General features: G+C 48.3%; 1 protein-coding gene across 6 annotated transcripts in view; it reads right to left on the reverse strand.

The window, feature by feature from the left end:
* Positions 1-20,300, reverse strand: part of LOC116432529 (uncharacterized) — a 106,374-nt gene that overhangs the window by 62,887 nt on the left and 23,187 nt on the right. For all 6 annotated transcript variants that reach the window (XM_031989601.2, XM_031989603.2, XM_031989605.2 and 3 more), the window contains one exon: positions 5,180-5,304. In XM_031989601.2, the coding sequence (XP_031845461.1) occupies positions 5,180-5,304 (125 nt within the window). The remainder of the gene's footprint in view (positions 1-5,179; positions 5,305-20,300) is intronic.

Consider the following 20,300-nt stretch of genomic DNA (forward strand, 5'->3'; position numbering starts at 1 on the left):
AATTACTGTAATTCCAACGGTCAGAACCTTGCTCTTCCTTTATCTGTCTTGCTTAAGAAGATCTCCTGGCGTTGTCAGCCGCGGTTGACCCTTTGCACTCGAAAGTTCTCCGTTGGAAACGTTCGACGCTTTTCGATGACGCGTAGACGACGTGGTTTAAGAACTAATTTTACTCTAGATTCATGGAACCCGTGAACTTGACGGATACTGAATCTTTTAAACATTATTTGCCGACAGTTTCAGCTGACTTTGATCTTGAAATACTAATTTCAGCGATCTAAACAAACATGTAGTCTCCTAGGAACGATAGAATAAAGTGAAGGACAAGTATCCGTAAATCTAGCGTGAAAAAACCCTTTGTAATCGAAAGTTCTGAATATATCTATCGTTTCCTAATGAAACACCAATGAAATCGTCAATGGTATTAAGCCGAAATAACATACGATGTGTGGGAACGATTTCATTTCGATATTCAACAACAAAATCCCCGGAATCGGCCACGTCGGTCCAATCAACGAACACACCCGAAAACAATCATACCGAAACAGACGGAAAAGATCATCCCAATTCGGTGATCAAACCAAACGGAGCAACGAACGCCGACTCGTTTAACCAGTCCCGCGCGTCTTTGTCCGTCCAGGAGACGAACAACAGCGCCCGGAAGCCACAGTCGGCCCGATTGTCCCCGAACGGCTCGGTTGATTAATAGAAATCTGAAAGCTGATGGCCGGCCGTGCCAGCCATTGTCCGTTTGCGCCGGGATTATGCACGCGCGGCTCGGTTATCCGCGTCTCTATTACGCGTTATCGCCGGCTGGCCGTCGCGCGATAGTCCATTTACGTTTTATTGGCCGGCGGCCGATTGTTTCGCGCACCTGTTCACCTGTCCGCGAGGAATTTCCGGGAGCGGGGGGCGGGGGGCGAGCGACCGGACGGTCGTTCGGGGCCAAGAGTCACGGTGCCGCTTAGCCGCGGCTGATTTATCGTCTTGGCAGACCGGTCGTCGCGTCGTCCGCCATCATCATCGTGGGTGGCGTTAGTCATCGCGCCAGATTCTCGCCGGACGAGCGGGGCTCATTTGTTTTAATTAAAAATTCAGCCGACGCGGCCGACAGACACTCCGTCTCCGAGGCCTGTGGGCGTGGTCAATTAGCGGCCGAGCAATTAACGCAGCCGAATCGCCGTGGAAAAGTTCCCCGATCGAGCGGAGCGCGCGACCGATCGACGGTCGTCGCGGGCTTCTTCGATCCAGCCTCATTAGGGGCTGCAGAGCTGGCTGCGCTTGGTTCAAGGTTCCGCTTTTTTTACCTTCGGCGTCGCTAAAATTAACGCTGCGATCGGTGCGAATACAGGGACGCGAGTTGCTTGGATGGAAAAGGGAGAAATTGTCAAGTGATTCGACAGACGAATTATATTTGTAGTTTTCGTAGCTTTTGAAACGAATTCACAGCGTTAAGTATTTATTTGTTGAACTAAGAAGTTGGGATGACGGTTAGAGGAATCGGAGATAAGGAATATGACGTGAAACTATCGCATCTGTTCTACGCGCGAGATTAATCAATTGGATAGGGAAACAATGGAAAGTTTTACGAATCCAGGAACACACGATCGATTACGAACACCACATAGATTATTTTATTTTCGTTGCTCGTTCGCGGCTGTTATTTAGCCGGCAATGTTGTCATCGATTTAGTTGCTGCGGCCCGATCAAACAGTTTCGGCCATCGCGTCGGTTCGAAAGACAAACTAATATCGGAAGAGTTGCGAGCAGCTCCGGCCCGGCGTGGTATCCGGTTACACCACGGTGACATTTAGCGGAATTGTTTAACGTGCCTCGAATATCGGCGAGAAACTAATCGCGTACGCGCAAGTTTGTTCAGAAACGTCGAGTTCCGCGCGTGTTTGCGATGAGTGGCCCGTGTGTGCGCAACGTGACAGTCACGTGAGCCGCGGCCCCCCAGCGATTGCGTTCCCGACGTGATGTTTGAACGCTCCCGACGACCGGCGAGCTCGTTTTCCGCGCGCCGATCGAAGGGAACGCTGGGCATCGTTGTCGTCGGCTGTCTTTGCGACGAACAAGCGCGGCGAGGATCGCCGGAGGCGAGAAGGCGACGATCAACGGCGATTTTCGAAGTCGATGGAGATGGAACCGCTGGCGAAACGCGATAACGATCATTCGAAGGGGGCAGGGAAGCTTGCGGACCACCGCAGAAGCCGGTTAAGGGAAAGTGTGCGCGGAACTGATCGGGATAGATAGACAACGGTACCCTTGCAAGGGAACACCGACCAGAGAACAGTATCGGGAGAGCAATTCCCATAAACTTCTATTCCCCTTTTACGCTGCTTCTCTCATCCTCTCGGAACGCCGGGATCACGAGCACGGATCTAAACCCTCCGAATAGTAGGCCCCGTTGGTGGAGAATCAAATGGTTCCCTCGCGTCCCGATAATCGCATCATCGTTTCCGACGGATTATTCCGCGGTCGAATATCGCTAAAAACGAGCCGGAAACAATGTGTATTTTCTTGAGGGGGCTTTCGAAGCCTCCACGGAACACCCGGAAATAAGGTTTACGAGGACACACACGCGCGACGAACCCCTTGGACTCACGAAATGCCTCCAATTTATTTCCCCCGTCCCTGCCCGTACGTCATATAACCCCGTTTCCTCGATTCAATCCATTTTTTCCCTCACTTTTACCCTACGTCACGTTCCGGGGATCTTTTTGTTCCGGCTAATATTACTGATTACGCTGCGGTTTTTTTATCCCAATTAATTTCCTGCTCTCCAGTGAAAAGAACCTCCCTTGTTTGTTTCATCATCTCACATACTAACCAATTTTTTCAACTGGTACCCCTTTCATTAATTTTTTCTGGGTTATCCAATTTTCCTTTGAATGATTTCCCCTGCTTTTTCCGACTCGAATGCGGATTTACCTTCAATTCCTCCTCCTCGATCAAATGTGATTTCTTGAACCCTTCCGATGTTCCAAGAGACAAGTGGCACTCCGCAGAGGTACGTATACATGGAGCTCTACCCACCGCCCTCGAAATTATCGAACCCAAAGTGTACTTCAAAGTTCACTCCTACAGGGCGGTAAGAACCCAATTTACTTCACTTCCACAAACATAGAAACCCGATGGATTCATCATCATCATCTCCATTGCCTTGGTATTACGTTACTCCGGAACCTAAAGTACCTTCGAACTTCGGAACACACCTGAGTACCACAAGTAATAACACAGATTCCCGTCACCTACAAATCACCTAAGACGCGAGAAGAGAGGAAGAAATCTGTAAGAGAAACCCAATTTAAGGTTCAAGTCTAAATAATAAAACCCCAAAAATCCCACAAAACCAGCTCTAAATTTCCCGAAAAAGGTCCTCAAGTAGAATTTAATTAAACCACAAGGTAACGTAAAAAAATCCTCACGGGCACCCATCCTAAACAACAGTATATACCGAAAATGTGTATGGCCGCTTAACGCGGATTACCGAAGAGCCAGCCGTCCCTCTCTCTCCGCTAAAACCCCTGACATGTAACTGCACCACGTTTCTCGTATACAAACAAGTAGCCGACGGTTGTAACAACTCAAAAAGTTCTACGGAAGCAGAAAGAACAATTTTCCGGCTAGAGTTAAAACGTTCCTGTTATTTTCCCAGTCGATTCTACCGTTTCCTATCGTTCCGCCGTTCGGTCGCCGATGTTTGTAATCTAAACATTCCGCTCGGGCTCTCCGTTTCCCGCCGCAATTCGCTCATAATCCCATCTACCCAGCCCTCCGTCCTCTTCGGTTCTTCAGGATTCAGTCCTCCGCTTCCGTTTTCCTCGCGAAATGAAAATCCTCGCGGAATGCGTGCACGTACCGCCAAGAAATCCCAGCGACTTCTCTCTTTCCGATTCTCTTTCCTCCTTAACTCTCTTTATCTCTCAACCACTCTGCTTTCTCCTCTCTTTTCCTCTGAACAGTCTCTTCGTCCTCTCTGGTTTCTCTTCCACTGATCTCCTCTCTCTTTTTCTTTTCCTTAGCCTTGTACTCCTGTTTTCCTTGTCTCGTAGCCAGCCTCCGCTCGCTGGCTCTCTATCTCCATCGTTCCAGGGACCGGGCTCGAAGAATCCGGCGAAGCATATTGCGGATAGAGAGTATCGATCGCTCGCAGCAGCCCGGCCGGCTCTCTCTTTCCTTCGTCCGGCGCGCGAGGAGACTCGGTACGCGCGTACGGATCATCTCGAAACGCCCGGTAAACTCCTTTCGATCCGTGAACGGCGCGCCGCGGCCTTTTCGAGAGTGTTCATTCGCGAGAACGCCCTTTCACGTCTCTGGGAAACCGATTCAACTGGGAATCGGTCTTTTAGCTTGGGCGCCGGGATTTTTCTCCGCCGGATGAAAGAGGCCATTCCTTGACTCCGACATTATTTATTGGACACCCTTTATGTCGGCTATACGTAGAAATGTTTTTGAAAGGATTGGAGGAGGTCGAGCGCAAAGGGAAACGTCTTGCGACAGTATTTTCTGTCCTCTCCGGCCTGGCGGTTTTGAATCTCGAAAGAATAATATGCTACCTTATTTTTTAAACGGTTTCGTCTGTTTAAGGTGACGTTTCTAGAATTTTCTATAATTTCTTTGAAGTCTAATAACGCTCAGTGCTGAAAGGAAATTACGCGCATAGGTGTCGGCGCATTTTCCCTTGCATATCTGTCGCTTCAACGCAATCCGACGTTTATTTAATACACCCCGTACAAACTGGGACACGCGTCGAACCTCAAAGATTCGCAGACGTTCAGAGAAGTTCGGGAGCTTCCCACGGGGATCCGAGCTGCAAAGGTTCGCTGGCGGCGCAAAATAAACGGGGAGCATATTAATTGATGATTAACCGAGAGGATCGCTAATTAGTAGGCTCGGTAATTAGGCGGGCTCGGGATTCTCCGCTCTAGACGATCTCTCGCTTCGACTCGCGCGTACTCTGCGCCTTCGGATCGCGCTTTGGATTTTTATAGCGCGACGAGAGCTGCTTTTCTAAAGAAACTACACCGAATACTCTTCGAAAATGTCGAACCTCTTTTTCAGTTGAAATACTCGACCGTCTCGCGTATCGAAAACGACGCGGTCCCGATTTTCCTCCGATCGTTGGACTGTTCGTTAGACGATCGATTGATGAAACAAGGGAATTCGTACTCACTTCGATACTGAAATAACCCCTGTCCACGTAATCGCCCAGGAAGAGATACTTCGTCGAGGAGGGTGGTCCGCCCACCTCGAATAACTTCATCAGGTCGTAGAACTGGCCGTGAATATCCCCGCACACTGTAACAGAGAGAGAAACATAGCTGTTAACGACACATGTGCGTATCACAGTCGATCGACTTGCCGCATGCGTTAGCTTGATTGAGAATTAACGAACGACGAAGATCCCAAGACGGCTTGCAGTAGACGAGTTCGGGAATTCTTCGATTTCTATCCAGCACCTCTGAATTTCTGTTCAGTTGCGTTCGCGATCGAAATCAGCAGAACAATCTCTTCTAATTTTTCAACATGAACGAAAAGAATTGTCACTCGAGGAATTATATTTTAATTAAATACTTCCTTTTAACCCTAGATGACTAAACATTCATTTGAATAGTCAACTGAACCACTGTCGCCAGTTTTTAATTGGGGAGCACACTTTTATGATACGCCAAGATTGCGAACGTTACTTTCGAACGCTTTAATACTTTTCCATTAAATACTAGTAACATTCATCTTATATTTTGCTACCTTGCTCGAAACAAATAGAAATATCAAGATATACGCTTTCAATTTGCAGTCTACGAGTCGAATGTTCAGTCACAGAGCGACACCGATTTAAGTTCAGTTATCCAGAGTTAAAACAACCCCGCCGACGAACACCAAGGAAGCCTCCGACATGCTTCGAAGAAGATTTCCAAGCGATTCAAGGTCGGCCCCGCGAAATTAGCCGCGCCGATTAATCGCGCGCGATTAATAGGAGAGCTGCGTCGAACGCGAACACGCGTCTACGGCCCTCGAGACTCGGTAAACTTGTTTGCAAACGTTTCCAAGTGAAATTACGCTTTCGTGTCGTCTGAAGCGACGCCGGCGGGCCGAGGGGGAGACGCCGGGAAGCCCCGGCTGCGAAAACTTTCCTCGAAAACGGTCGTCGAGCGTTATTCAGGAAACTTCGATCGAGTTACCTTCCCTCGCATTCGCGCCGGCCGTCTCCCCTCGACGAGAAGAAAATGTTCCGCTGCTATCTGCGCCGTTTTCGTACATGTGTACCGTCGCGGATGGCGTACAGGGTGCTCCTAAAGTCCTAGCGCGATGGGTCAAGTTTTTGCGGGAGAAAAGTTTGTATCGCGATTGAAGATTGAGAAAAAATGAGGAAAAGATAACGAGTAGAAATTATTATGTAGATATTTAATAATTATCAGTAAGATATTAGATAGCTGCCTTAATACTTTGCCACGTCACCCGAATTCGAGTGACACCATTATTTACTTAAACATTAATTTCCTTAGTGACAAAACGAAGAACCTCGACTTTCTGGTTTCAGCTTTATTAAGAGAATGATTTCGATCGCGTAAGAGTTTCGACGAGTGTTTACTTGGCAGTGAAAGTGTTAAGCGAACGAACGGAAAAGGAAGAAGAATACAGGGATGAAAACTGTTGCCGCAGCAAAGCGTCGCGCATCCGCGGCCGAGTCGAATCGACGCCGCTCGTTCGGCAAATAATTAATAAACGGAAAAAGGAAAAAGAACGGGGAAACGCCGAGGCGATAAGTGAACGAGGGAACCGTTCGACGGGACTGGTAGTGCGACTATCGATCGATCGCGGAAGACGATAAACAAAGGGAAATAATGTCCGTGGCCGGTCCGGCCCGGGCGAAAAGCAGATATATCGGATGCCGATGGAGCGTTAATTGGACGCGACGGTGTGCCACGCGTCCCTCGCTCGCAACTGTCATCGATATTCCGCGTTTTCCGACGGTGAAACGCTCGCGCTTGTCCCGGGATCGGGGAAACTAGATGCAGCAACGGTTCCGCGACCATTTTAACGCTTAGGACGCTTCCAACGCTATCCAGCTGACACTGGAACTGCGTACCAGGCAAAATTACCGATTTCAATCTTCTTATTTCGCAGTCATTGGTACCTTGAAACTATCAAATATCCGAAGGAACTTTGAAGTCGAATATATTCGTTTGAATACAGTGAATATCTGTAAGGTAAAGAAAATCTATCACAGTTTTCACAAAGATTACATATCAATTATATCGAATGCGAGTAGTTCAAGATTGCTCAATTTTGTCAGAACAAACAAGAAGCAATACAGGTGCGAAACCGCAGCTATCGATTGACGAATTCATTAGTATTAAATGTTTTTCTTATTACTCCGGAATTATCCCCGTGCCACTTGATACAAGCCTTTTTATTTAATCTACAGTTTCCCAGCAATTTTCCTTGCAAATTCCGCCACGCGGGATCGTTAAACGCGAATCGTCGGATGCACGAAACGCGACTGCGGCACGCAACGCGGCGAGTTCGATCCGACGCGAATCCGGCTTCTCAAATATTTGCGCGTCCGCCCCCGTTCCCCGCGCCGAGGACACACGCGTCGATTTAAATGTCGCCGTTCGTATCGTTTCCCATCGGTCCGCGGATACTTTGCATAATTCAGCAACAAGTGGCAACTTCCGGCTCGCGCGGATCCGAGGATCGGGTTTTATCGGGGGGAAACGCAGAGCCGGGCTTTTTCAGGGGCTCGCCGTCTGACCACACACGGGCCGCGACTACTGGCGCGGCCGGGCAGAGAATTCGAACGATTTCCCGGGCTCGACGCGGCGGAAGCGTATTCTCGCTTCGCGGAACCGAGGCGCCGGCAAAAGAACCTCGGGAAAGGGAAATTCTCGAACGAGAGCTATCCTGGGTAAATTGTGATTAACAAGAAAGCCAATTTCCAGTTTCCTTTATTCCCTTGGTTATTCTTAAGCGAAGGAAGTATCATTTTTAAATAGAAAATGTTTCTGTTTGAAATTATATCACGTTGTTCTACAAATTACGATCTTTTATAGGAGAATATCGGAGAATTTTCACTGCAGGTTCTCGAAGTTTATTGAATGTAGTTTAGAGAGAATATTGAATTCAAATAACAGTGAAATAATGATAAGAAAAAGCGAGAAGATCGTGGAAATATTCAAGCATTACGCAACGAAACGCTATCCTTTCGTACGAGAAACTTTATTTTAGCTAATGCCGGTATTAACCCAGACCCGGATCGATAGTGGCGACCGGTTTCCGGTTGGTCAGCTTTTTCTCGCGGTAAAATTGATAGATCATTCCTTTTTCTAGCCGGGACTCGGACTCTGGAGAATTTCCGGCGCTTTCTCGCGATCAAATCGAATTTCCTTTTATTCGTTTTTCCCCTCGCGCTCGCTGGAAATCGAAGCGGCCGATTCTCCAAGGAGGAGACTCTATTTCTGGACACCCGTTACCGAGTTCTTGCTTTCGCGGAGATTTCCCTTTGTAAACGATCCCACAAAGGCTGCCCGGCGATTCCAGCGGCGGGCGACGGTTCGAATTTATAGCCGGCGAAAGCTGATTAAAACGCGGCCGCGGAATTAAAATGAATTTCGTTAATTAACCAAATCCCAGTCCGCGAATCGCTTTTGCAGCCGGACGCGGAAGCCGGATTAAGATGCACGAGCAAGTTTTAGCGTTCCGTTCCGGCGAACGGACGCTACCGAACACTTTTATTACAATCCCGTAAGATTAATCGCTTCGATCCGATCCATTAATCATTCGAATCGGCCCGAACACGTCCATCGGTGATTCAGGTAGAACGTGCTTCGATTAATCCTCCGTTAATGTATTATTTTACACGCGCATCGACGGGAACATCGACCATCTAATCAATAGTCGGACAGAACGCGCTCCATACATATTTATGTTCACGAATATTCAATTATTATAATTAATTTGTGTGTAAACTCTGTTATATCATACCGCTTCGCCGTTAAAATCTCAATTATCGGTACTTTCGGTTGTTAAAATCTTTGATCCCTCAACTTTCAAGCTACCTGACTATTATATTTTAAACTCTCGGCGATTTCAATCGCAAAAATCCTCGACTTCTCGACTTCCCGTCGTTCCTAGCGGCACTTCGATCCAGGAGACAGAAGGCCTCGATAAACCGTTCGAACTGGAACAGGTACATCGGGTGTTTTGAATCGAAACTAGCCGAAGCTCCGCGCAACGGAACGAGTGTCTCCGCAACAGTCGGGATGAGATTACAGGCTGACTAATTGCAGCAGGGCTGCGGCGTCCACAGCGCAGCCAGCGGCCTGCATATTTCAAACGATCCACGAGTATTCTGAATACACGGAGGCCTGTGTTCCGTGTCGCGTTAATTATGCGTGCTGCCGATCCCCGGAGAGGAACACGGAAAGAGAGAGACATGCGCGAACGAAGAACCTAGTAATTACACGTACACGCAACGAGCCACGATAAGAACAATCCTTTCCTCTTTGCCGTCAACTTCTCTAATTGTCTCAATTGTCGAATCGTTGATCACAGTCGGACTTCTATTTTCTAAAATTTCCGCTCGCCTGGCGACTCTGAGTTATCACTTGTTCTGATATAGTTACAAGTTACAACTTTAAATTTAACATCAAGGTTCGTACAGTGCATCGACTGTCTTCATCTCGAAGAGTTACTAGTGACACGTGTCGAGCGAGGATCCGCTCGACGAATTCCGAAATTCTGATCGAGATTTCTAAGCAGGTCGCCGGGGCAATCGACATCCGATTATGACGGGTTGCGGCTCCGCTGATTACAGGCTTTGCGTTTCCCGATTCGAGCCGAGGATCCTCTCTGTGCCGTTCCGCCGCGGCGCACACGTGCAAACGTTAATTCGCACTTACTTAGCGGCGGTATACCCGACCGACCGACCGACTGCCACTTCCGCTTAACCGGCTTTGTCGACCGCAAATCGACCTTCGCGTCTCGAGCCCTGGCCCGCAGGAATTCGTCGGACGCGTCTCACGATTGCCCGATGGATATCATTCCTCGGACGTAATTCAATTGCGCTGCGAGATCTCGAATTAAAAGGTTCGAACAGGTTTCAGTTTATCGTGGAATTTCGTTCAGTTCTACCGGAATCTTAGGTTTTACATACGAGTGAATATTACGAATAAGTAAAAGACTTTGAAGTCAATCTGACGAGTTATTTCTGAGTTGCCGTGTATGTTCGTTTGATCAAGTTCTTCGTTCTAGTCGAAGGAACTAATCGACGAGGAAATTCTCGAATTCGATATTGGCTCGTTAAAGTGCATGGATGTTCTTTCTTTTCAGTTTCTCGCGCGCTCGATGCACCGGAAGGTTCCCGTGAAATAATCAGCGATAGGGGAGCGGAGAGGTTCGATCTGAAATAAATTGATTTCACGCGTGGGTACAGACTGTCTCAGGGCGAAGGAGTTGCGCGGAGGGGTCCGCGTTCGCATCGGTTATATAGGTCGTTCGTTAAACGAAGTGACTCGTTGCAAGGCTGCTCGTCTCGGCTGTGAAACGGTGCATAAAAATGCACTTACTTAGCTGCATAAATCGATCCCGCCTCCCGGTATGTTTACACCGCTATGTAGCGGTATATAAAACCTACCCCATCCAACCCGCGCGGTCCCGCGCGCAGACACCGCGATGGTAAGTAATGTCCCTGGAAGGAAAATGCGACGCTGTGCACACGCTGGCGGGCGTGAAAGATTTTCTGGAAGGAAAGCCTGCGCGTCGTATTTTAAACGGCCGATCTCGGGAGAGAACGCCGGAAGGTGTGGAACACGCAGCGGCGGAACTTCCTGGTGCAGTGGATTAGATCTCTCTTGCGCGGAAATTGCGGAATTTCACAATCATATTGTCGCGCGTATTATATTTTCCTTTTCACTGGTGGGTTTTTCCCTTTTCTGATTGACTTTTCCTTGTCTTAAATTACGGAGAAAGTCCATCATCCATTTGTTCTTTCTTTTTTTCAGAATTTTCCTCACTTTCTTCTACTACACAACCTCACACAGGTTACAGCACTTAGATTGACATTGTACCAATTTTCCTTCTTTATTATACAAGGGGTTTTTTAGCTTGTTAGAAACTTTAATTTGCCAATTATTTAGCTTACATCTTTTTAATTAATTATTGCTACAACACAAATATATTTCTTTCATTTTCCCAGGCAACACACCTCCTCCTCCTCTTCCTTGCAATTTTCATCACACCACTTTTTCCAATTCATTTTTTTTTAATAATTGAAATAACATGCAGTACGTACACTAACGGAGAAGAGAGATTTATGGGAGGAATTATCGAAGGGGCACACAAAGCAACAGCAGCACTTTGTGCACTTACACTTGGTGCCTATTTTTTAATATAATACATAAAAGGCGTCATAAATTTACCGATGCCATTTTGAGTTATTATGAACTCAGAATAATGTTTTAATTATAATTATAAACGTACTGAATTTCCGAGTCGCGGATAAAGGAAAGAAAGGACTCGGAAAAATGAAGAACGACAAATTTTCCTATAAACTCGAGAGATGGAATCGAACCCGAGCCTTCTGCGTGGAAATTCAACACGCTACGCACCGTGCCACTGAGGCAGTAATGTTATCTTCTTCTATTTCCGATATTTGCCTTACAAACGCGGAGTCTCTCAGTCGTTTTTCCTGACACATTCGCGTCTTCAAACTCTGCATCTACAGGAATATTCTTTATCAATAAAACCTACCGTACTCAATAAAAAAAATTCCAACCAAATCGAACAAACAAACAATTCCTGTTAACATTCTAGATCCTAAAATATTCATCTTTTATTTTAATATACCATTAACGGATTAATTGAAAAATAAGAAGTCCTACGATAATAAAAAGACAGGTATGAATTTTTTCCACAAGTTAGCGCAAAGAAAGCTACGTTACGTCTCAAACGACCGACTGCCGTAAACAATGATTATTCCTCAATTCTCAAAGAACAATGTCTCACAGCGATCCCATAAAATGCCCCGACAATGGCGCAGGGAAGCGGGGCGCATTAGCTCGCTCTCGTCCATCCGCACCGGGCCACGAGGGGAGTCCGAGAGATCGATAGCGTCTGGGCGCCAACCGAGTCATCGCGTTCGCCTCTTTTTTTCCGCTTGTTCCCTCCCCCCCGCCCCGCTGCCTCGCTCTCCCTCAGCTTTATTATCATTAGAGCGGTCGCGAGCGTGACTACAAATTGCGCGGGCGAGCTCGTTAATCAGGCCGACGTGGGAATAATTAATACGAATGGCCGGCTTTAAACGACCGACGCCGCGCGCGGCTTAAACGAGGACACCGAGAGTCGCGGGAAAGGAGGAGACCGCGATCGTATTTAGCGATTTATCGCGAATTGTTTACCGGTGTTTCCCTCGCCGCCTAGCTGCCTCCCCGTCCCTATCTATCCCGCGTCTCGTTACTCGTTTCGCGATCTTCTAGCTGAATCCCGACGCGTGGCTGCTTCAGTTCGACATGCTTCGAGTTCAATCCGTCGATCGAAATCAGTGTGTCCAAAAGAAATTTCTCTGGAGTGCTTAGTTCCCTAACGCGTCTAGCTAATTAAATGTTTTAAAGCTAAAATGACTGGTTTCGATTGCATTGTTTCACAATCATTGATATCCTAAAAGCATTGAATATTCGAAATGATCTTGAAAAGGAATCGCTTTGACTCGAATATTATAATGAATATCCGAAGAAACCGAAAATAATCTGTTAGAATTTTTATGGGGATTACATATGAGTCGAATTGAATGCTGGGTACTTCTAGTGTTAACTATCTGCCGAACTAGCAGCGACAGAGTCGGGAAGCTGATCGAAGATGTTCAACGGAATTTCCAAGGTTGAAAGCTGCTTGAGAAAGCGATCATCCAGAGTTTCCTCTTGCTTCGTTGCAAGATAAACCGCGTCGACCTCCGATTTTCGTGGACGCCCGCCATTGGGCGCCCCTGAAGAACACTCGCGAACGTTTAGCCGATCGAGTGGCCGCGTTCCGTTGGAAAGAGGAGAAAGCGGAGGAAGGCGGGGCGCGAAGATGCACCGGCATCCCGGCCGAGTGGCCCGCGCGGCGGTCGAGGAGGCACCGGCGACATAATCCGGATGCAAATTATCGTCTTCTGACATCGGTCCACGGCGCACTTAATCAGCCTCGAGCACGATAGCGTCCTGAAGAGCCACTCCGGCTCCGCCCCATTAGCCGTGCGAGAGAAATTCCCTGGGCGGCTCTCACAATTAGCTTAAGCTACTTCTAAGCACAATGACTGTTGCCCGGGAGCTCCGAGTTACCCGGCCGACCGGCCGGCCGTCCTCTTCCGTATTTCCCTCACGTATCGGCCTCCGGCTGTTTCCCTCCTCCTCCCAGCGGCCCTCCCCGGCGATCTGCCTGCCAAGGAGCACTCGTCCTGCTTCGCGATCAAACTCTTCGCAAACCTTTCGCATTGAAATAACGTCTTTGGCTTGGATCGCGACGTTTCGTTTGTTACAGCGATTCACCTGACGAGACGGAAAGGTTTGACGGACAGGTGACTAAGTGGCTTGGCGAATTTTGAGGTTCCCGAGTTTGATAGATAGAGCAGAGCTCGTCTCTTTGAGTTGAGAACGACTGTAGTTCGCGCTTTCGATGGACAAGTGTTTTTCTTTGGCTGATCATTCACCGATGAATTCTACTTGTCTAGCTTTCAGTTCTAGAAGCAATCGAATTGAATGATTTATGATTTTTCACTAGAATTATGGTAGGGTACTGTTTCAGCTTTTCATTGAGTTATAGTCGAGAATGGGAGTAAATGAATTCTGCCAATGATTCCTTAGAACAGCGATAGTTGTAGAAGCAATACCGAATAGATGACTCGCGGCTGTCCGGTGTTTCCACCGTTAACAAGTCGATAATTTCACTTGTCCGATTCTTGCCACTCCGTTCTCTTTATTTGCTTCTTCCCCGGCTCATGTACCTCCCGTCTGATCATTGACAGACACCTTCTACTTGCCCGCTTTCAAGTGGACTGATCCACGCCACTCGTCCGACTCTTAACAACTCGATAGATCTGCTCATCCAATTCCTGTCATGTCGCACTCTACCCGGCCGGTTCTTCGCAAATCCGCGCGACACTTGTCCGATCTTTGGCAGACCTATTTCACTTCGTCTCGTTATTTCTTGGCCTGCACTCCGACTTGTCGGATTTTCCGTGATTCCGCTTCACTTGGATGATCTCTCGCGAGACGAGCTCTACCCGCCTGACCTTTGACTGACATGTTCTACTTCCGCCTGCCGTTACCACGCTTATACTGCCACTTTCCTTGTCATTAATGCTTCTACCAGTCTCCCGCGATCCCTTGCATAATGAAACTGCATTCGCATCAACATCTATCGGTTCGATCCACTTCATCTTGCCATTAACTTGTTCGTACATCCCCATACTGACAATTCTAACACTTCCAAACTGCTCGTTCCACTTGTACTCTGTCAAACGTCTCACTCTTTCGTTCCCCGGCAACGATCAAATCGATTCATAAAACGATTAACTCGCGATCACCAATGAGCACACAGAAAATTCTTCGAGAAATCCTATCAATAGAAACATCCACGCTCCCGAGTCCCACTTCCCACTCCCGAGCCGGCAAGTTCACGAAATCCATCGCTCAAACACGCCCCTGTTCGCCGGAAACTTTCACGGAACCTCGAATTCGTGACCCCGCAGTTCTGCCCAGCGCGTGCCGCTATTCAACGTTTCGCTGGCGTGCGTGCGTGCACGCAACGGCTCGCGTGACGACGACGGGCCGCGAGGACCGACGTCGGTGTAGCCGGTCCCGCACGCAATCACGCGGCCCGCCGGTACATTTAATTAAAACCGGGTCACGAGCCCCGAGTAATGAACCCCCCGCTCCGGCTGAAAGGGTTTCGCCCGGCCCCGTTTGCGCCACTCTTTTCGCTCCTCGTGGGAGAGAGGGCTTGCGACACACGCCGGAACGAGGCCTGATTGCGACGGAAAAGTTCGGACCTAACGAGACAGGGATCCCTCTCCTCTCCGACTTTCTCCTTTTCCCTTCTTCTCGTTACTTCTGCGTCTTTCCTCCTCTTCTCCTAAATAGTTTTCTTTCTTCAATATTCCTCTGCCTCTCTCGCTCAGTCTCTGTTTCTCAGCCTTTCCCTCCTTCTCATTATTTCTTTGATTATTGTTCCCTTCTACTCGTTACTTCTATTTCTTTCTCTTCTCCTTAATGATTTTCTTCCTCCAAGTATTCCTCTCAGTTCTGTTCTTATTATTTCTTTGGCTATCTTTCTCTTGTCTTTAATAAGTTTCTTCCTCCAAGCATTCCTCAGTCTTTCTGTTCTTATTATTCCTCTGACTCCCTCTTCGTCTCACTGTTTCTCTCAGTTTTTCTATTTGCAAAGCCCTCTCTCTTCCCTCCTGCTCCAACGACCTCCGAAGCAGGGAAGGAACAGCGAGAGTCCCACGCGGGGAAAGGTGAAGAAAGAGGCGCGTGGGAACGAACGGTCCTCCAGGGCACGAGCGCTGCGACTGATGAGAAGCCCGGAACGTTCGCTGAGAAGCAAATATGATTATCCGACCTGTCGGATCTCTGAAGTTCGCGGACAAGCAGCGGAAAAGTAGCTGGGGTCAAACTTCGTAGAGCGTTTCTGTGTTTCTGCGTTCGGGTATCGTTACGTTCGGAATGAATTGCCTTTGTTTCCGGATCTGTGCTCTTGTCTTCTTGATACCGTTGTTCCGTTTAACGACGGGAAAGGATGACATTTTATTTCGTAGCAGCGCTTGTAATTGCGATTAGAACTTATGATCGAAAAGGAGACTGTAGTACGACGATCAATGCGACAACATTCTCGATTTCTTAGTTTCTCATTTCGTTACAAATTATCTCGGTTTCGAAAATTGAAAGATAGGAATAGTCGAATTTCGATTGGCAACATATCAAAGAGATTCCGGTGTGCTGCAATTAGACGATTAAACCGAATTGAAGACAGCGTTGCGCGTTCATCGGGAAAGCGGTGAAACTTGTATCTCGGTTACCGAGGAATACGTGCACTATAACCGTAAAACAGCGCAAGATCGATGGAATCGGTATCTCGCGTGCGACGCTTGGAACGCAACTGAATACGGATTTACATTTTTGTCGAAGTAGCACGACGAGGCTCCCGGTGTTCTATTGATTCGATCAAAAGACACTATTCACCTTCCCCACTTCGGAAAACGAGGCGAACGCATTTCTTTCGGCTCGTGCTTCCTTTTAATTACTCGATCGAGTGTCCTGTACGTCGCATTAATCCTCGGAATTTCAAGGAATTCATTAAATATCGTTCGAGTAACCTTGTTTCCTTTTTCCTAACATCAGTTTTTCAAACGGAATTTTAAATTTGTGAAAGGTACACGAACATCGTTGCTACTTAATTAACTGTGAATTAATTCGGAGCGAATTCATTCGAGAAAGGACGAGTTTTCAGTCCAGGGAAGGCGATGCTCGAGGAAGTTGAAGTGTCTTCCGAGCATATCGACGGCAGTACACAACTACTGATTTTAGCGTCAGCGGCATCCGGATGATTTATGCGGACGATGATGCGGTAAACTTCCGTAATATGTTACCGGGAATAGCGGCGCGACGGTTCGCATTAAAGCGTGGCACTCGCGTGCGATATGTCATGGGAACACCGAGCCACTGACTTCTTGCGCCGCGGACACCTCGATGCCAGTCGATCAACGAGACCTCGTTCGCCTCGAAAACTTCGGAAACCGTCTTAACTCCATTAACCCATTGAACACGAGTGTACCATTATAATTATCCAGTCTACTATTATACTATCAAGTTTACATATCTAAAATCGAATACGCATTGCAATACTCTAGTTTCGAAGCTGCAATCTTCCTGATTTATATAGAGGAACGATATTTTCTGAATTCTGTAAATTTCAATTTGGTTTATAGCTTCTAAGTATGTTGTATCAGAATTCCAGAAGCCAAAACGTTAGTTTCCTCAATTTCTATAGAAATGGTTTCTAAAAATCCCCGTTCGCGATGGTTTAACCAAAGAATCCTCCTCGAAGGACAGGGAGAGCACCCGCGCAAGATTGCCAGTTTTAATTCTAACAGGCGAACGAGGATTAATTCGATCGTGGAGCCGCACGAAAAACTCGCCGGCGGTCGCGTAAATAAGCGGCGTGCTCGTTAGCGGACCGCGGAGCGCGCGGAAACGAGATAATTTCCCGTATTTGCGAGGGCGCGGCCGAGAGGGCCGCGTTACGCGGGCTCGGTCCCGCTGTTTCGCTGTTTCGCGGCGTAAATCCGGCCGTTTCCATCGAAAATCGCGTCCACGGTTTACGAGCGGCCGCGGGCTTTTCTTCCTGCCGACGCGCGCTCTCATTTCCCCCGGGGTTCCGGCGCGGCCGCGTTTCCGGCTATCGCGGAACCGCGGTTGACCCTTTCGTCTCGCCACGGGAACGGCTTCCTGCCGCGGGCAAGTCGGTTTTCACGACTTCCGCCCGCCCGACATAGTTCCGAAGGTATTGCTGTTGCGGAGCGACGTTTTATCGAGGATCTTTTAACTCGCATCCCCGCGATGCGAGCGTTAGCGGTATCGGCACTCCCCGCTGCTCCAATCCGCGGGTCAGATCGAGGAGCACGCGCGGAAATTTCGTTCCAGGACGTTGCGACGCTTTTATTTTCATATGGAACAGCGTTCTTCCGTGGAATCGGAGATCGATGGTTTCGGTGATCGGGATGATTAGATTGGAAGCGGTACTGTTGCTCGTGTAGTGTGTTTTGCTCGATGAAGATTTTGTAGAATTTAGATTCTGGGATGTAAGGGTTTGATAAATACAATAAACTAAATATAATACTACAAACGCTTCTCGTTCGATGGAACTGCTCATACTAAAGTACTCAGCTTCAAATTTTCCCGGATTATTCAGGAACTCCAGAAGAGTCGTTTCAACTCGATTTTAGACACCATCGAGACGAGATGAAGATTCTTATTAAAAATCAGCAAAAAATTTCCCTAGAAACCTACAGATTTCCGGAACGGAATAAGCCGTGACAAACTATCGAAGACAACAGCCACGCGACGCAACGCGCGCGTCAAAAAAACAGCGAAATACGCGCAAACAGAGGAGTCGCAGCGCAAACGGTTGCGCGGATCGCGGGGTATAATACGATACGAAAATATTCCCGGTAATTTACGAGGGGTCCGAACGACGCGCGGCGTATCATCCGGATTTACGGGTGCTCGTTAAAATTACCCATAAAAGCTGGCCGGGCAGCGGAGGCACGGATTGCTTTTTCGGATTAAACGGGACTCGCGATTCAGCGTTGCGCCCTCCCCGCGCGCCCCCGCGTCTGTCCTTCGACCCGGAGTCACGACTCGCGTGTGCAAGGTGCGCGCTTTCTATTCTCGTCGGGGAACACGTCGGTTCCGCGCGTAATAACGCGGCCCCGAGATGCATTCCCCGGCGACGACCGGCCGCGTTTGTCCTCCGACAAAATGGCCGCCTCCTCTGGGGAACGACGGGGAGAAATCGCGCTAACTCGCCTCCACGGAGCGAAACTAACGTTTTCTTGACGGGAATGCTTCGTCGTTGGAATGCTCGACGTAAAGTGGACCGGAGGACTGATCGTTAGGGGCTGGATTTCATTATTCGCTAGATAATTGAACATTCGTCTGAATAGTCTACGAATTTCCGCCACTTTCGTACATTCAGATTGAAAATCTAATGATATACTTCTCAAATTGTGCTACTTTGAAACGAATGGACAAAATATAGAAACTAATTTAAGTTTAGTTGTTTAGAGTTAACGATTATCTTGGAATTCTGTTGTCGACGGTGGTCATTTTGAGAATGTTGGAAAACGTTTACATCTAACGAATAAACTTTCCTCGATTGCTTTCGTAAAACTCTCTCGCTTACGATCGTCTATCCACATTTCCACCGTAAATGGAGCTATATTCGATTGCGCAACGCAGAAAGCTCACGGCGGAGCAACGCAGGGCGCGGCAGAATGCACTTTTCGGCGCAGGGCCATCGAGGCCGCGCCGGACACCGCGAAGTGCCCTTCGGCCGTCCGCCGTTGGCCCGGCATTGTTAGCGGATGACAAATGAACCGGACGTGTGATTGATAATGCCGGGCTACCGGTCGTCCATCCCGAAATCAACGGGTCCGCAGGATAAAGCGGTGCCAGCCGCCGGGGGTCCGCGCGCAGCGTCGTCTTCACGTCATTGACATGCGTGTCAAACCGGCTGAATGCGTTTCCAGGCCGCGTACGCGCGTATTAAATGGGGAACACGCGGATTACCGGTCGAATCGCCTCCGAGGACCAACCACGGGTCACGGAGAATGACTTTCCGATCGTTATAATCAAAGGAACAACGTTCGCGACGCAGATAAACACGTGCAGACAATAAATGAACAGTTTCCCACTAATGATGTTGCGCGATTAATACTGTCGGCGATCAGATTTGCCGATATTTCATTAGTATTCCGTAAGACAGACGCAAGAGGCTTCAAGTTGATATCGATACAGGATTGATTTATAGCGCGACCGTGCATTTAGCAGTGATATGCAGCAAGATTACCGACAATCGGTAATCCGCTGGACCAGCTGCAACTTGCGGTTCCCACGAACTGCAGTTACATCCCTTAATCCTTCTTATCCGATCGAAGAACGCGCGTACGCTTCGATACGTTCCCGTCGGATTATTCGATCCGATTTGGAAGCCTCCATTGTATCGAATCACCGATTGATTGCCGGCGACTCCGTCGGAGTTCCCCGAAATCACGGTCCCCGTCGGATAGAAGGAAACCGGTAATTATAGAAAATTGATAAAAATACCAGGACTAAAAGTAGAAACGCGGAAGCCGGACAACCGCGGGAGCAGGCCGAAAATAAATTCCAAGGGACTATTATTTCGAACGAGCGAGTTTAAGCTCCGATCAGCCGAAGCGGCCAAGAAAAATGGCTACAATCCCGAGACAAGCCTCCGCAAGGTAAACAATCATTTTTTCGTTCCCGTTCTGTCACTCGTCACGTGCCGGAGTCGCGCGTTCCTCGCGCCATATCGATTTCACGAGCGAAACGGCGGGGATTAAGGCGACGTCGGGCGGCGTGCGATACTCGCGCAGGATATATCGGCGTGGCCGGTCTAAAGATAGCCGGAAAACGCGTGGCCATTGCTAGCGGAGCGTCAAAGAGGAGGCACGATTGTCTGTCAGACATAAATAGATCGATCGAAAGCGTGTACGTAACGGTTGGTGTCGG

Source organism: Nomia melanderi, chromosome 9, assembly GCF_051020985.1.
Source record: "Nomia melanderi isolate GNS246 chromosome 9, iyNomMela1, whole genome shotgun sequence".
Lineage (NCBI taxonomy): Eukaryota > Metazoa > Arthropoda > Insecta > Hymenoptera > Halictidae > Nomia > Nomia melanderi.